At 37.8% G+C, this 16,254-nt stretch overlaps 1 protein-coding gene across 1 annotated transcript in view; it reads right to left on the bottom strand.

Annotated features, from left to right (window-relative positions):
- The window catches only part of btbd7 (BTB (POZ) domain containing 7), an 84,675-nt gene that overhangs the window by 30,993 nt on the left and 37,428 nt on the right, over nucleotides 1-16,254 (bottom strand). The window contains exon 2 of the mRNA XM_079831486.1: nucleotides 444-660. Within this exon, the coding sequence (XP_079687612.1) occupies nucleotides 444-525 (82 nt within the window). The 5' untranslated portion in view covers nucleotides 526-660. The remainder of the gene's footprint in view (nucleotides 1-443; nucleotides 661-16,254) is intronic.

Genomic DNA, 16,254 nt, shown 5'->3' with positions numbered 1-16,254 from the left:
AAGCAACTGCTGTCAGTTGTGATACAATTTTCCAAAGCCTTTAAATGAATACAGAAAAGATATTACAGTGAAAGAATATGAAGACTTGTGAAGTCAATCATTTAATGAGATTCTTTTTCTCTGTGCTGTTGAATTGAACATGATCATTGTTCTTTGTTTTTGTTTTTAACAAAAATAATGTAAAACTATTTTATATTCTAGTCAAAGAGGAACTTCTGTCTTTGAGAAAGATTGCCTTTTCTTGTAATTGAAAAAAATCATCATATTGCAATGTGATTCAAAGAATTTAGGTCTTGTATCCTGCTGATATATGCAATTGGAAAGCCCAAAAAAAGATGCAATAGTGCTCAGGCTGTCAGACCTTTTATATCGTCATCGATCACAGTAGTTGCTAAACTATGAAGAACAAATATCTCTGTAACAGCATTGATATGGGAATTTACCTATGAAGGTCTGCTGGGTCTGTGGGTTACCCCCGAATCGAGGGGAGCACGAGTGAGGGTAGCTGGAGGCATTCACACCCATCCTCTCCCCCCTTCTTCCTCCTCTTAGTCACCCTGCTGAATCATTCCGTTCGAGCGTTGACGCACTGAGTAGCTCACCGCTCCGCTCAATCAGACCTATATGAATGTGGCGACACTGCAGCGATGTCCGTCATTCCTGGGCAAGAGAGAGACAGGGGGAAAGTTAATACATAAAAAGTCAACAAGACAGTCATGAAATCTAGACAAGCAAAAAATAAAATAATAAGTGCACAATATTATAATTTTAGGGATGCAAAAAAATTAAGGTCGACGAAAATTGCATTTTGCGCTCAGGTTTCACTCTTGCTCTAGCTGTTAGCACTGTGACGCACAATATTCCGCTCTTTGCTAGGGGTTAAACGGATCGTAGTTGATATGTGATCCGTACGGACCAGACCCCACGGTTTGGCACGCATGTGTTTTTCGGATGAATTGCCAAGTTTCAACATCAATTCGGATTAATTGCCAAGTTTCCCCGAACAATTTGATAACCGTGCGCACAGCACAGCCGCACACCTGAAGAGTGTGTCAGAATCTGAATGCAAAAATAAAATAAAAAAGGTCTTCATATTTATAGAGTACCGTCGTCAAAGAGTACCCTGTGAAGCCAAACGCAGACATTTATGGTTGCAAACAACAGACTTATGGAAGGATATCGCGGACAATTTTCAAAAGGAATTGCAAATGGTATTTGCAATTGCGTTTTCAATTTGTGGACGCATAATATGTGACACAATCCAAACGCAATTGCAAATCGCGCATTACCATTTGCATTTTCGTTTAGGCAAACGCACAACGACTGCCAAATTTCAAATGGAAAAGCAAAGTCTGTTTGCAATTGCATTTCCAATGTCTTGCAAGTTATGACCCTGCCATTTTGGAATAGCAATAGAAAATCACCTATTTGCTCTTTTATTTCCTCCGTGTCCTGCCACAACCTGCACAAAATTCAAATGGAATCACAATCCCCTTTGCGTTTGCATTTCCGATGCCTAACACAGTCAACTGTCAATCAGGCTTGAGGGCGGGGTTTATTGATGTAGTCGGAAAGTAGGCCACGCCCTCAAGTGGTAGAAAACCAAGGACTTTTTCATCATTATTCATTCCTAAGAACATGGGGAGAAATATCCAATGTGTCTATTTAGCAAAAACAACAAAAAAGTCATAAAACTACTGTGTAGTTTTTTGCACTTCAAACAAAGCCAAATACCTGGAAATAGACTATTTATCACCTGCCAACCAAACAAAAAGAAACCAAAAGAAGACTGCTCTAGTTGCAAGCAAATTGTCAAGAAGCAATTAAGATAGGGATGCTTTAACCGTTGACCAAAAGTAAGAATTTTGACAGATTAATATACAGTTAAACGGTTTAAAATGTGTATATATATTTATTTATTTTTTTTTTTAAGGTTTTTATTTTTATTTAATTTTTTTGCTGCATGGTTAAAGCAAAATATGCTAAATTCGGTTTAAAAATCAGTTCAATATATAATATAGGCCTATAATCTTTTAAAATAGGCCTATCCTTTTATTGAACCTGGGGCAAAAAGACATTTTGAAAGATTTCACCAGCTGGTACTTTCGGTTTTGCCGCGGAGATCCTTGTGATAAATAAATGTGTTGTATTTATGATAATCCGTGTAGATTTCAGTTGACGAAAATAAATAATAAAAGCGTGATAAGTCACGAAAGACAACTGAATTACTGACAGGATGCTGTGCGCGTGTTCCGAGCGCAACACGGACAAGCGTGCCCAAACGGCCAAATAAACACAGAAATAGGCTATATCAAAATGCCAAGTCGAGTATTCACATAAACACAGTAGATGTAAGCACTGTGTGCGTGCACTGCACACACACAAATTTATAACCGGACCTCAAAGTGAAAATTTTTTAATTAATCTGATGAGAAAAAAATGCCGGTTCTTTATAAGATTCAATCTGATTTAGTAGTTTTTCGTTTTATCATCTTAATGTATTAATTATTTAGAATAAGTGAGAAATAGGCTATTTAGTATTTATTTATTTTATGCTTTTTATTTATATTACTTTATTATATATTATTTCAGTTTTTCTCTGTTGTCAGAAACGCTGCAGGTGCGTGAAAATTTGTGTGAATCCAGGTTCTGTTGTTGAGCTGTTCTGTCAAATCTGTTAAATGTCAAAATAAAGATACAAATATAGTTCAATGAATAGGAATAGGCTACATATGATGAAAATAATAATGTTGAATAAAATGAAATGAAGAAGAAAATCTGATCATCAGAGGAGGTAGGCTACGAAACGAACATGAACTGCGATTGAATGTCACTAATGTAGTTTTCTTTTCTTTTTTGATCGCTTGGCTCTTGAGCACAGAATCGTATGGACAACACACAACTCACATCATGTCAAGTTTCTATAGATTTTCTGATTTTAACTCATCATGATAATTTACTGTGTCGGGTGCAATATGATGATATTCGTCTGATATAGGCTATAGCCTACCGAATGCAGTCATGTCACTTCTTATTTGCTGTTTTTTTTTCTGGTTGCAGGTGAACATACAATCAGTTCTGCATTTTGACTTTGTTTGAACTAAAGAGTTTAAACTTGTTTTTTATTACAAAAATAGCCAAATCCCCCGTTTTCCACCACTTGAGGGCGTGGCCTACTTTCCGACTACATCAATAAACCCCGCCCTCAAGCCTGATTGACAGTTGACTGTGTTAGGCATCGGAAATGCAAACGCAAAGGGGATTGCGATTCCATTTGAATTTTGTGCAGGTTGTGGCAGGACACGGAGGAAATAAAAGAGCAAATAGGTGATTTTCTATTGCTATTCCAAAATGGCAGGGTCATAACTTGCAAGACATTGGAAATGCAATTGCAAACAGACTTTGCTTTTCCATTTGAAATTTGGCAGTCGTTGTGCGTTTGCCTAAACGAAAATGCAAATGGTAATGCGCGATTTGCAATTGCGTTTGGATTGTGTCACATATTATGCGTCCACAAATTGAAAACGCAATTGCAAATACCATTTGCAATTCCTTTTGAAAATTGTCCGCGATATCCTTCCATACAGACTGGACTGATGAAACTTGCGATGATTAGTCCACTATTAAAGCATGGATTTGATGTAAACAATCTACATAATATTCACATGCAGTTCATAGGGGCATAATAGCTTTACAGTTACAGTATGAAATTATATTTAAACCCATAACGTTTTATAAAGGTAAGATTTAAAATAAAATAAACATTTCTTGCAATTGCGAGTTGAGTTCTGAGGGGGAAAAGACAGAATATCGAGTTTATATCTTGCAATTCTGATATTTCTTCTTAGAATTGTGAAATTTAAACTTGGAAATGCAAGGGACAAAAAAGTCAAAATTGTGAGATATAAACTCAAAATTACCTTTTTATTGTTTATCACGTGGCTTCCATAGAGTGCTACTGTTATAATGATTCACATCCGATTTTTTCTCAACTCTTTACATTCACTTAAGACATAACTGACTGCATTTATGAGAATACACATACAGAAAGAAATCGGATGTGTATCATTATATTGGATCTGTGCATTCGGTCTTAAATTGACAGCAGCCTATAAATACCTGCTGCAAAGTCATTGATGATAATCAAACAACAAAACAGCTAGGGCTGTAATCTCCGAGTCGATTATTAGTCGATACGTTGTAGCTCGACCAAAATTCTGATTGGTAATAATATAATTGTAATAGTAATATAATAACTTATTAAATTACAATACAATTATTTATAATGATATATTATAATGATATAGTATAATTAGCTACCCATTTCTAAAAATAAAAAAAAAATATTTTTAAAGAGGAAAACAAGGTAAAATGGAATTTAACGGTTCTTGTTTAATCTGAAAAGAAGAAACAAAATGAACAATACAACCAAACCAAACAGACTACATAGGAAGTAGGGATGGGTCGCGATATTCGTATATTCGATTAGTTGATTTAATTATAGAATATCGAATAGTTTGTGCGATTATAGTCCCAAAAAAAAATCCCCTTGTTTTCGGTGCTGATGTGGTGGTGACGCGTTAATGTAACAAGAGGGAGGCGCTGCCAATAACGCACCTAAAAGCTGTCAGTCAGCTCTCAGGGTGTTTTATACTGGGCACGTGTGCTGCGGTCCGAGCCTGATTCTTCCCTCCGACTCCTGGTCTGGTTTCACACTCAACTTGAACCCTGGTGCGTTTGCGTTCATCTTACGTCATCACAAACGTGCACGGGCATTATAGAAAACAGAACGCGGGTCAAATATAATATATATATATTTTTTTATTATTAATTTAGTGCTATTATGTGCAGCTGAGTAAATGACACTTGGGTTAACCGTATGTGTGTCGCTTGAAGGCGGCTTTGCTGCTTGCAAACAGACTCTTTTGAGGAGACGGTGAATTGCCATTAATTTGCTGCCCTGATTGCACTCTATGCGCGAATACACTGCAGGCTCGCTCTCGCGATCGTATCTCAGGTAAATCATCAACACTATCATCACTTACATGTATATTATTGCACTAATGACATTGTAATCGGCTAAAACGCATGAGCTGGTTACTTTTCTTCCAGAACAAGTGAGCACCCGAGTGTTGTTTGCACATTCACGTGAATCGTGGCACGTCGAGTGCAACCAAACTCCGGTTGTGTGTTCTCGGGTTCGGTACCTCAGTGCACACCAAGCTCTGTAGGTAAGCTTTCACATTAGCAATTTTTCATGCGAACCATGCTCCATTTCGAACTAAACTGCCAGAGTAAAAACGCCCTAAGACAACAGAAGAAGAACACATCACCTCACGCGCACACCGTAGACTTGTGGCATATAACGGTTGCGGTAACTTGGGGCAATGTCAAATAACAGTCATATGTTTCAGCATGTTACAATAATTATATGGCTTGAGTTGATATAGCCTATTCCCTGAATTAAACAGTTAATCATACAGATTGAGAGCGTGAATGGTCTCTCTCTCTCTCTCTCTCTCTCTCTGTTTATATGCGTGTAGCCTTTACATGCGTGCATGCGGGGGAGGAGTTGCGATTTCCGAATAAAAATCGAATAATTCCCAGCGATCTTCGAATATTATTTTAGCTTGGAATGCCCATCCCTAATAGGAAGAGCTTTGATGTTTACTTCTCCTTTTGAAGGCCATTAGAATAGTGCTGGAGGATTCTGACTTATTCAAACCCTCCCACTGATGTCATGCTAATGCAATTTGACACAGAGGCACAACTGGCTTGTTTACTCAAGCTACACAATGTCTACAGTACTTTATGTCCCTTTTCAGTTCTCTATAATCTCCAAACTTTGGCCTGTGACCTTGCTTGGGCCTTCAGCGCTCAAGCCTGCAAGTTCACACCATCGGCACAATACATAATTTCAAGAATCTTCCTTTGAACTGACCTGGCAACAAACTGAATGCTGCTAATTCCTCGCCAAATATGCATTTTCTTGGGGAGGTGGAAGACTGGGTTTTTCTGTATCTAGATGAAGAGCTATTGCTCCATCCAGATATTTGTGTTTCACAATACATTCAAAACTTGCATTGCCGGAAACTTCTCAAAAGGGGGAGCCCATTACAGTTTGGGGAGACATAAACGCTTTACATCCCCAATTTGTGACACTGAGAGTGGGCCGAAAAGTAAAGCATTTTTCCAGGCTGAGCCAAGCCGAAAGCCTAAGGAGACCAAACAGAATCATATTTACCTACACAGATAAACCCCAAGCAGATGTCCACTGCATGTGCGTTAAGCACAGATCCCTCATCTGCTTGCTTAACACTGGATTGAGTTGTTTGTGAAATCCCCAGAGGTCAGAGCGATCAAGACTCTTTTCCTCTGACAGGGTGTGAACGAAGCTGTCTACAGGGTAAATGCATTGCAATGTGATTTCAGCTGATGGAAATCTAGTTCATATAAATATTCAGTTGCACAGCAGCTCCAGCAACTTTCCCCTGTCTAGCTAAAATACGACTTCCTACTGTAATTTTCTTTTGTTATGCATAGGCCTGTCACGATAAAAAAATTTCGCTGGACGATAAATTGGCCAAGAAATTATTGCGATAAACGATAATATTGTCGTTCTGTGACCATTCATCTAAAATAATGATAATGGCATAATAATGCAGGTACACCTTTTCAAAGATCAATAAACTTTTATTTTTAAATACTATTTAACACTGAAAACGGAAAACATTTTAAATATCCACAATAAATGAACAAAACAACCAAAAACAATAAAAGCAATGGACTCTCAGTTTGTTAACAAAAAATGAACTTGAATAAACACCAAAAAACAATAAATAAAATGGATGAAAACTGCAACGGATGATTGTGTTTTCGGTGCATATTAGGGGTGTATATATAAAAATTGTTATATCATGTAATCATGCACAAACTGAATTTGACTTGACTTTAAGCACATTATTGAGACCATCTCTGAGGAAAGCATTAGCATCTAGTTATGCATTAATATTTTTTGACTGTTGCATTAAAAGCAGCTTAAATAAGATAAATTGCTTTGGATACTAAAATATAATTTTCAAAACTTCAAAATCACTCCATAATCACCTGCCACACTGCCTACATGAGTAGCATCTTAAAGTCGCCATGAAAATCATAATTGAACACTCATTTTTTTACAAAATGAGACAGTGCTTATTATAAATGATTTAACCGTGTAAATTTTTTTTTGTATAAAAATTGTTTAAATTTGCCCTCGAAATCGTAAATCAAAAACTTTTATCTGTGTTCTCTTTATGATGTGTGTCTTGGCAGAGGGTTCGGCTATATATCCTCTACAACTGAATGCAAACTGGCATTCATATTTGCCACTGTTTAGTTTGCCACACCCAACTTCCTTTACCCCAATACAATTCTGAATGACAAAATCCTGCCCAACATTTTTCTCATTCCAGAAGCCGATTCACTCGGATATACGCAACAATCCGCTTGTTAAGTCGTGACGTAAGGAACGCCGTTTCTGGGTACAAGCCTCAACTCGTTTCACTTGAGAATATTAAACATCAAACATTTTAAAAAGTTACATATTTTAAATACTTACAGTCTACACAACAGTCTCTGTGCTCACAGCGTCAGACATTAATATTTTAATGATTTATAAAAGATGAATCACGTCTGGCCATCTGAAATTTTGGTATGGAGATAAAGGTTATGATTATAATTTATTTTGTAGTTTTACACCACATTGTGTGTGTATATTAGCACCGTTTGTTGTTTTTCTTGTGGTATGAGATGAGAGCGTTTGGACCCAGAAGCACTGCCACGTGACGTCTGACTTAACAACCGAATAGAGACGAAAACTTTCCGGAGTTCCGGAACTTTCGGGGGGTGGGACTTGGGCGCTGAACATGCTGATTGGTTGAGCTCACCCGGCATTTTATTTCAACCGGCATTTTTAAAAGTCTTGCGAGGTTCGTTCTGCATTCAGTAAATATCAGTATTGCTCTTTCTGTCCGATGGCGCGCGTTGTCTCAGCAATCGCATGGTCAATGTCCGTAATAGCTGATAATAACATGCGTTGTCTTATTTTAAATCTAGCTTTACGAGCTTTCAGAATACGCTTTAGTATCAGTGCTCGTCTCTTTTCCGCCGTTTTGTTAATTACATATTTAGTAAACCAATATCTAACTAGCAAAAGCAGCGCTGCTTGCATCTCCTCCATACTTGTTATTGTTGCAGACATGTATCGCACAAAAATTATTATTGTCCATCGCTGACTGGGAGGAGCAGCCGAGCGCAGTCCCACGTCTCTGGACTAATTTGCCTAATCTTCACGGTACTTTAGACCACAGTGGTCTAGACCACTAAAGTTCCTGGTACAAATTGTTCCGGGTAATTTCGGTGGAAAGTGGGCTTAAGTGACCGCTGAACTGGGAGAAGAATAGAGTAAATTATATAGTTACTATATAACATGTACCTGATATGAATAAAACACGTAGTCAAATTATAACTGTCTGAAAGGATTGTTATTGCCGCTTCCATAGACATCAGTGTGTATTTTTTTGCTAGTACTTATGTGCATTTAAATGTCTGAAACCTAAAATAAACATGATGTGGTTAAAAAACACTGAATAGTTGTGATATGTGATGAGCGCTGAGCGCGTCTGTCTCTGGCAAAAGCAAAAAGCACGTTTGAATTTAAGTGACACCGAAATGAGGCACTGAAATCTGCATGCTGATTTGGTCCGGTTACATACCGGTTAATATGGCACCGGGTTTCGGTACCCAACCCTAATGTTAACATTTAGTCTCATTCATGCTGTGTTTGAAATGTTTGCAATATCAAAGCAGCAGTGCCTTTGCCGACAAACAGAAGCTTCTTTTGTTGAACCTTAAACATCAAAGTGCTGTGGCATTAATATTCAGACAAAAAACGAAACAAAACAATGAGCAGTTAACTTGGCAAAAAGGGGGTATCATTTAACTTCTGACCTTTTTCCTTGAAATATTTCCAATTTTGCAGATGTGCAAGGTATGATATTAAAACCTGCCACTAGCCAATGTGTTATGTTTTGCAGGTAAGTGGCAGGTAATTTTGCTTATCTGCCAGCCACTGTGGCAGGAGACCTGAACAACATCTCGGATTGACATTGACAAGAAATGACGTTGCACTGGTTTCAGCTTTATGCCAACAGTGTGGATTATTTATAATGTGAAAAAAAAGCTCTGCAGGTTCACTTAATTTTGACATTGCCTGATTCTAGGGATGGAACGATTTCACAATAAAATGTACTGACGGTTAGTAATATCGTTTAAAATTAAATTATCATTAAAACTGTGTTTGATTATGACGATTTTGAAAACTCACTGTAAATCCTGTCCAGCCAGCATCAATCTGGTGCAGGCGCAGCGTTGTGTTTTGAATGAGAACAAAATGGCAGAAGGCAGTGACAGCGCCGGGAGATTTTTCAGCCTTCTAAAAGCAAATCTGAGGTGTGGTCATATTTTGGCTTTTACAAAAGTCCTGAGGGAAACTTAAATCGAGGATGGTCACCCTGTAGGCAGAACATGCAAGAAGAAAGTTGCTGCAATAGGGGGAAACCAAGCAGCAACCTCCCCCAGTTTCTCTTGAAGTCAATACGGAAGTGACTTCAACTGCGATACATCGACTGGCCGCTAGGGACAGGCTCCAAAAGGGAGCAGAATATCATTGAGCCCCATGTTAAAATGCCCAAATTTACAGCAGAAAATAACATGTTTACAGCCTGGTACAAATTGTGCTTTTGGTCTATATAGCTAATTTTGCCCTTCATGACAACTGTGAGTGGGTGAATTTTATAACCCTTAAAGTTCTGCATAATTAAGGGCGTGGCCACTTTGAGTGACAGGTGGATTGTCCTTTGTCTGCTGTCTGTTAGTCATCACATCACTTCAGCACCACCCACGTCCCGCCTCTTTGCCCATTTTCAGTTATCTGGCTGTCAAAGGCCAGCTTGACCCAACTTTACGCTTCAAAAATGCTCTTCAGAATCCTACGGGTGACGTCACGGACACTACATCCATATTTCTTTACAGTCTATGGGGGAAACACTTCAAATCTGCGAGCGCAAGGCAAGTGGACTTTGACCTCAATACAAAATTACATCTGGGAAATAATAACGTGAAGCTTCCACGAAGAAAAGTTTGCAGCAAGTGCAAAGACAAACGAACAAGTTCAGACAAGACTAGGGTGAAATTTAAGGCATAATACTGTATATTCATTGTACACTTATTACACCGATTTTCTTTACTCCATAAATAATTACGGGGACATATTGAATTGAGATTAATGTTTTAAATCTTATAAATCCATTTCATCCAGACAAGATGATCACAAGAAGTTATAGAAATAATTATAGTAGTATTAAGAGTAAAGTCCTCTGATTTCATTTTCAATACAATCAAAAACAGAGACACAAGTTGCATTTGAATGAAACGAGAGAGCGCTTCCATTGTGATGCGTGGTTATAGTGTGTTATAATGCGTTGCTATTGACGACGATCATTATTAGGAAGGAAATGCCACGGAATAGAATCTTAGCTTTAAAAAAAACTGCATAGAGCTGCTTGTTTTATTTGTTGTTTGTTGATTTTCAAATATAAAACTTATTTAAATGTTTTCAGTGTGTGCATCTGTTCTTTTTGAACACTCATCTCATTTGAACAAAACCGTGATAATATTGATAATAGTTTGGGTCACTATAATCGTGATGTGAAATTTTCACATTTTTTGGATTAAATTGGACAACATGTGTTTTCCTGTTTTTTCAGTGTAGTGAAATAAAGTATATATTTTCATATGATTTGACAGTTTATTTTATTAAATATCAAAAATCCAAAAGGTGTGCATCATACCTGACACCTATACACTTTATAGTCAGTTTTATGACTAAATCATTCTCTTCAAATGCCATTTAAGTTATAAACGTGTATACCAATGTTTTATGTAACTTTAGAGATGGTCCCTGAATTCGCGAACGTCAAGCCAACTTTATTCCAGTCATATCAGATGCGCTGTGGTTCTGCTGTGTTTGTTTGAAACTATTTTCGGTGCTGAAATAGAACAAAAACTGTCAATCACTGTATGATGAATTAATCTTGCGTGCATCGCACGTTCATCTCTGCATTGAGCGTAGATTTCAGTGAGTGAGAGCGGCGCGCGCTCTGAACAAAACTCCGCTAATCTGAACGCCTCTGATTATTATATTCATAAACTCAATAGAAACACGTGTAATGACGACTTGTCTGCTTTTTTAAATGGTTGATTGCGTTCGTTGTGTTTACGACGCGAGTGAGCTTCCACCTCCCTGAATTACGGTTTTGCAAACATTGTCTTGCTCTGCAGTGTTTTCAGTGTGAAGTATTTCCACACAGCCGACATGTTGGCTAGCCACAATGTTGCTCAATGCTATCTGGCTGCAAACCGCGGAATGGATTAACTCATAACTCTGTGTCTCATTGAGCCACGCCTACGTTCAGGAAACCCATTCCATAGTTTGCAGCCAGCCTGCAGACAAGCCGGCGGGAATCACTTTTGGAGTCATTTCAACAGACAACGTTAAAGCGCAGACATGGCTCATGGGTATCGGATTTCTCCACAGGTTGGATCGGGAAAATCCACTACGTGAATTATGCTGGTATTGGTCCCGATACCGATACTGGATCGGATCCATCCCTAATTAGGGTCCACAAAACATCAGTGTGAATAAAAAGTTAAACCAAGCGCCACATTAAAGTAGACCAGAGAAGTTCAATGTCAATGTCAAGGCTATTAAAAAGTACATTTGATATTTTACATATACTTCACCCTGCATATGTGGGGGGTCTCTGACATCCCGTGGGTCTTAATAAAACCTTTTAAGCTCTTGGGTGGAAAAAAATCTAATGTGTTCACCTGTCTAACAGCTTATTTCACTGGTACTGTAAGCTGAAACGAGGCTAAATTTCACATCCTTAACTAAAAAAAGAAAATGACAAGCTCCAGTCAAAAGAACATCTTTAGAGAGTGTGAGGCATAAAGCTGAGCAACAGTTTATCGCATATTTCATCATTCCAGCAAAGCATAAACAGGCAGACTCTGCCACCGGAGAACACATCAAATTTACAATTACAATTACTGCGAATTCACAGCGACTGTGAAACTTGACAAGCATTGCTGAATTTGTATTCACTCAGCACAGCCAAACCCTCCATCAGGTGAAGTAGTGCTGCATTGTGCAGTGTTTAATAAAGTTGCTTTAAAGTACTAAAAACGTTAGTCAAAGATAAGGCCTACACTGAGGGACAGAAGTCTCATTATAAACACTCTGCAATGAAAAATGATAATCACAGTGTCCGACGCAACAACTGTCTCTCAACGTGAGTGACGGGAATGGAGAGGGAATAAATGAACAGTTCTTTAATGCTGCAGAGCTCCAGAGCAGGCACTGATACAGACAGCAGTTATGTAAGCAAGCAGGAGAGTGGAGCAGTTTTGCCACATTAGGCAAATCAATAGGGAGCCTCTGCACCGTTGCTGCAGGGGAAAGTATCAATAATGCACCTCAAGGTTTTCAAGCCGTCTAGGTATGCTTCCACCTAAAACGACATTTAAAGCTTGAGAAAGCCAACGTTTTCTTTTATTTGGACTATGAATCTCAAGGAAAGAGACCACAGAGAGAAACACAGAGAAATGTGTGCCCTGTGCGTCTGCAAACCTCAAACTGGGTCACATAAATCAGCCTGTATACTCATTCATCAATTGCAAGAGGTGCTTTTCCTTGTAGCTGCCTCTGACCCAGCTTCATTCCCAATCTTAAATCGACTTCAGTGGAAAAGAAAAATTGATCCTTGATCAATGTTTTTTTTCTCTCTGGTTTAGAAGGATCAAAACAAGCTTGATAAAAGAAAGGTCAGTGTTTAACGGGAGCACCTGTTTCAGACCGGCAGTCTAAATGGGCTCTTAATGTCTGAAACGGTCAGGCACTGCTTTGGAAACAATGCAATTTGTCTTCATCTTGGGATATTCCTAAATGCTACGCAGAGAGAAGAGATTCGGTTGTTCTACGTCTGATGACAGGGGCTTTCTGTGCGGATCCTCCCCTGAAAAAGGCTGTCATCATCACTCCGACTGGGTGTGCCCCATATGGTGGGTGTTTGTGGACTCAGATTAAATCGGGCCCTGTGGTTAGAAATGACGCAGCGCTGAAATGCTTATAAAAAAGGATGTTCATACACAGTAAAACATTACACAAAACAACTTGGCACTCCATAAAAAGGGCATCAGACATCGCAACAGTGCCTTAAAGAAATATTACATGTTCAATACAAGTTAGCTCAATCGACAGCAATTGTGGTGTAAAACTGACCGCAACAAAAATGTATTTGGACTTTTCCCTCTTCTTTTAAAAGAAAGGTCAGGGTAATATTGAGGCACTAACAATGGAGGTCAATGGGACCTATCTATAAAAGTTAAAGTACTCAATACTATACCCAAAAATATGTGTATTGAGATGATTTTAGTGTGGTTAAAGAAGAAGAATACTACAAAATCACTTACTAACCTGTTAAGTTATAAGCAATTTGACAACACTGTTGCTAACTTGCCATGATGACAAAAACCCTACAACCTCAAAAAAAACACAAAAATTACACACTCGAATAATATACAATTTGACAGAACTCAAATTGAATTAACATGTTTACTTGGTAGCAGTGGTGCACCCAACTTCAAAAAGTTAGGAGTACCAGCAAAGATTTAGGTGTGTGTGTGTGTGCGCGTGTGAAAATCTGTCATTCAATTGTTAGAATTAAAAAAAAATTGTGTTATAAATATAGGGTAAACGTACCTATTAAGCTCAAGTACCCATTAAGCACACTTCTAGCTTTGACCTCAGATTAGTGCTGGGCGATATATCGAGTTTGTACTGTCACATGCTCTGAGAGATAGGCTACTTGTGATGACAAACAGATAAACACTTGCAGTGTTTAATGCGTTTGAGATGTGGCACTTTCCTCAGTGCATAACTTACATTTCACAGGTATATTCTCCATCCGTAAATGTTAGAAAGTCATGCAAATATGTCAATTTTTCTGTCCGCAGAGGACGAGCCTTCTGCCTGTTAATCTACGCTAAAATTCAGGCTTCTGTGAATGAGTGCCGCCACGTGCATGCGCGCCAAACAGATGGAGCGCAATAGAATAGGAACGCAATAATTCTGACTAAAATATACAGAAAATATTTGTTGTTGGACAATAAATGTGCCCTGTGGAATTTTAAACCTACAAGTAAGTATATTTTTATGAAAGTGACCATTATAATGGGGTAATCAATGTAATATGCTAATAGGCTTTTGTTTTTAAGTTTTAGTTTAGTGAATTATTCATTTTGTTTTTAGATTGTAATGTTACAATGTTAGGATGTAATGTGATTTTAACCCCCTTTTTGCACATAATATATTGCATAGCCTACATTACATTCACTGTATTTGTTTATAGCCATCAATATCATTGTTTTTAGGACATCATTGGGCAGGATGTGAAATAAAATTATTATTAAAATAAACAGATTTTTTTTATTCAAATAGAAAAATTTAGTAAATACCACGATATATACCGTGTATCGCCATTCAACCATAAAATACAGAGATACGATTTTTTGGCCATATCGCCCGGCCCTAGCTCAGATTATAAAAAGAAAAAAAATATTTATCATCCTGTGTTTGTTACTATATACCTCCTGTAATTTCAAGATAATCAGACTATTGCACACTGAGATATGGCCATTTTTAAAGCTGTCTGAAAACTTTCACCAAAAGAGGAGCCCCTTAAATGTGCAATTTTTTAGATGTTTAAACCTTTATTTTCAACAAGTATAACTTCTTACTGCAAAATTAAGAGATTAATGTTTAGACTTTTGCATATTATAACCTGGAACCTGGATGTGGGAAATAATTACGCTTAGATCCAAAAGATATTTTTAGCAACATAGTGCAGGTGCTACAGAACATTGTTAGCTTATTAGCTGTATAAGATTGTGCGCTACACTAATATATTACTTCACAGGCATTACTGGCTTGTACTTTGAAATCCATTATATTATAAATTTACAGTTTATTGATGTACTGTGGTTTTACACAGCTGTATTTTTTAAAAGACTTCATAGTATTATAAGGTGAGCTTAAATACTATGAAAATCAAAGCTTTAGTGTGATATCAATAAAAAAAAGTATAATTTCATAGATATTTTCAATAATAGCTGCTCATATCAAAATATGTATGAACTTAATACATGACCTAGATTATTTATTTAGCAAAATTGTCTTTTTAAATTGAATTTAATAATATTTATTAATTATTGCTGTTCCAATAAAGCTTCACACATTGGCAATGAAATTAAAAAAAATAATAATAATAACATTGCAACATTATACATGTATCTTACTGTGACTTTTGATCAATTTATTACATCTTTGCTAAATCAAATTCACTTCTTTGAAAATCTTACGGACCCCAAACTTTTGAAGAGTAGTCCAAGTTCTTTTTATAAAATTGTCTTAAAGTAACCAGTAGAATAGAAATTACTTTTTTGAAGTGAAAAAAAAAACCTTCTGCTGTATCACTTTGCTTAATTTTTATTGAAGCCTGAATATTCCTTTAATCAAGCTTTACTCTTCCAAATCACATAGCGGCATATTTGTGACCCAATAACAAACAAGACATTATAGGATGTTCTCCTAGTGTTCGTGCCATTTTCATTCAGTTGCGTTTGTACAGGACCAGTTGTATCCCATTTGAGTCCAACATAAACATGCACCCAAATTCCATTGCCACACGAGAATACCAATGACATCCAGTTTGCATGGTAGCATGAGAGTAAAGAGACTGTGAGAGAAAAGTTAAATGTGTTTGGGGTACAACACTTTACCAGACCACTGAGCATAAGCAATGTCCATTGAAAATCACTGGTATAAAGGGCTCTCTGTTCCAGGGTGTCTGTAGTTCTCTCTGAGGTGGGGAGACAGAGATGGGGGGGTGGGGAGGGGTCACGGGCACCCCGTGGAAGTTTCCTGTGAGCGGTGGCGGTCTGGCTCATGTGAAACTAATGAGCGTGGACACAGCCAAGCCACACCAGGCCAGCTGCAGGTCGTCTGGTCCACCCTGCCCTGCTTTTCTACCGGAATTCCAGAGAGATTTGAGCATCAGAGCTGGGCGAAGAAGAGAAACAGTGGAAATGCCA

This window comes from Gobio gobio, assembly GCF_949357685.1.
Source record: "Gobio gobio genome assembly, chromosome: 12".
In the NCBI taxonomy this organism is placed as follows: Eukaryota; Metazoa; Chordata; class Actinopteri; order Cypriniformes; family Gobionidae; genus Gobio; species Gobio gobio.
The sequence above is the reverse complement of the archived record's forward strand: the minus strand, read 5'-3'. Positions and strand labels throughout refer to the sequence as shown.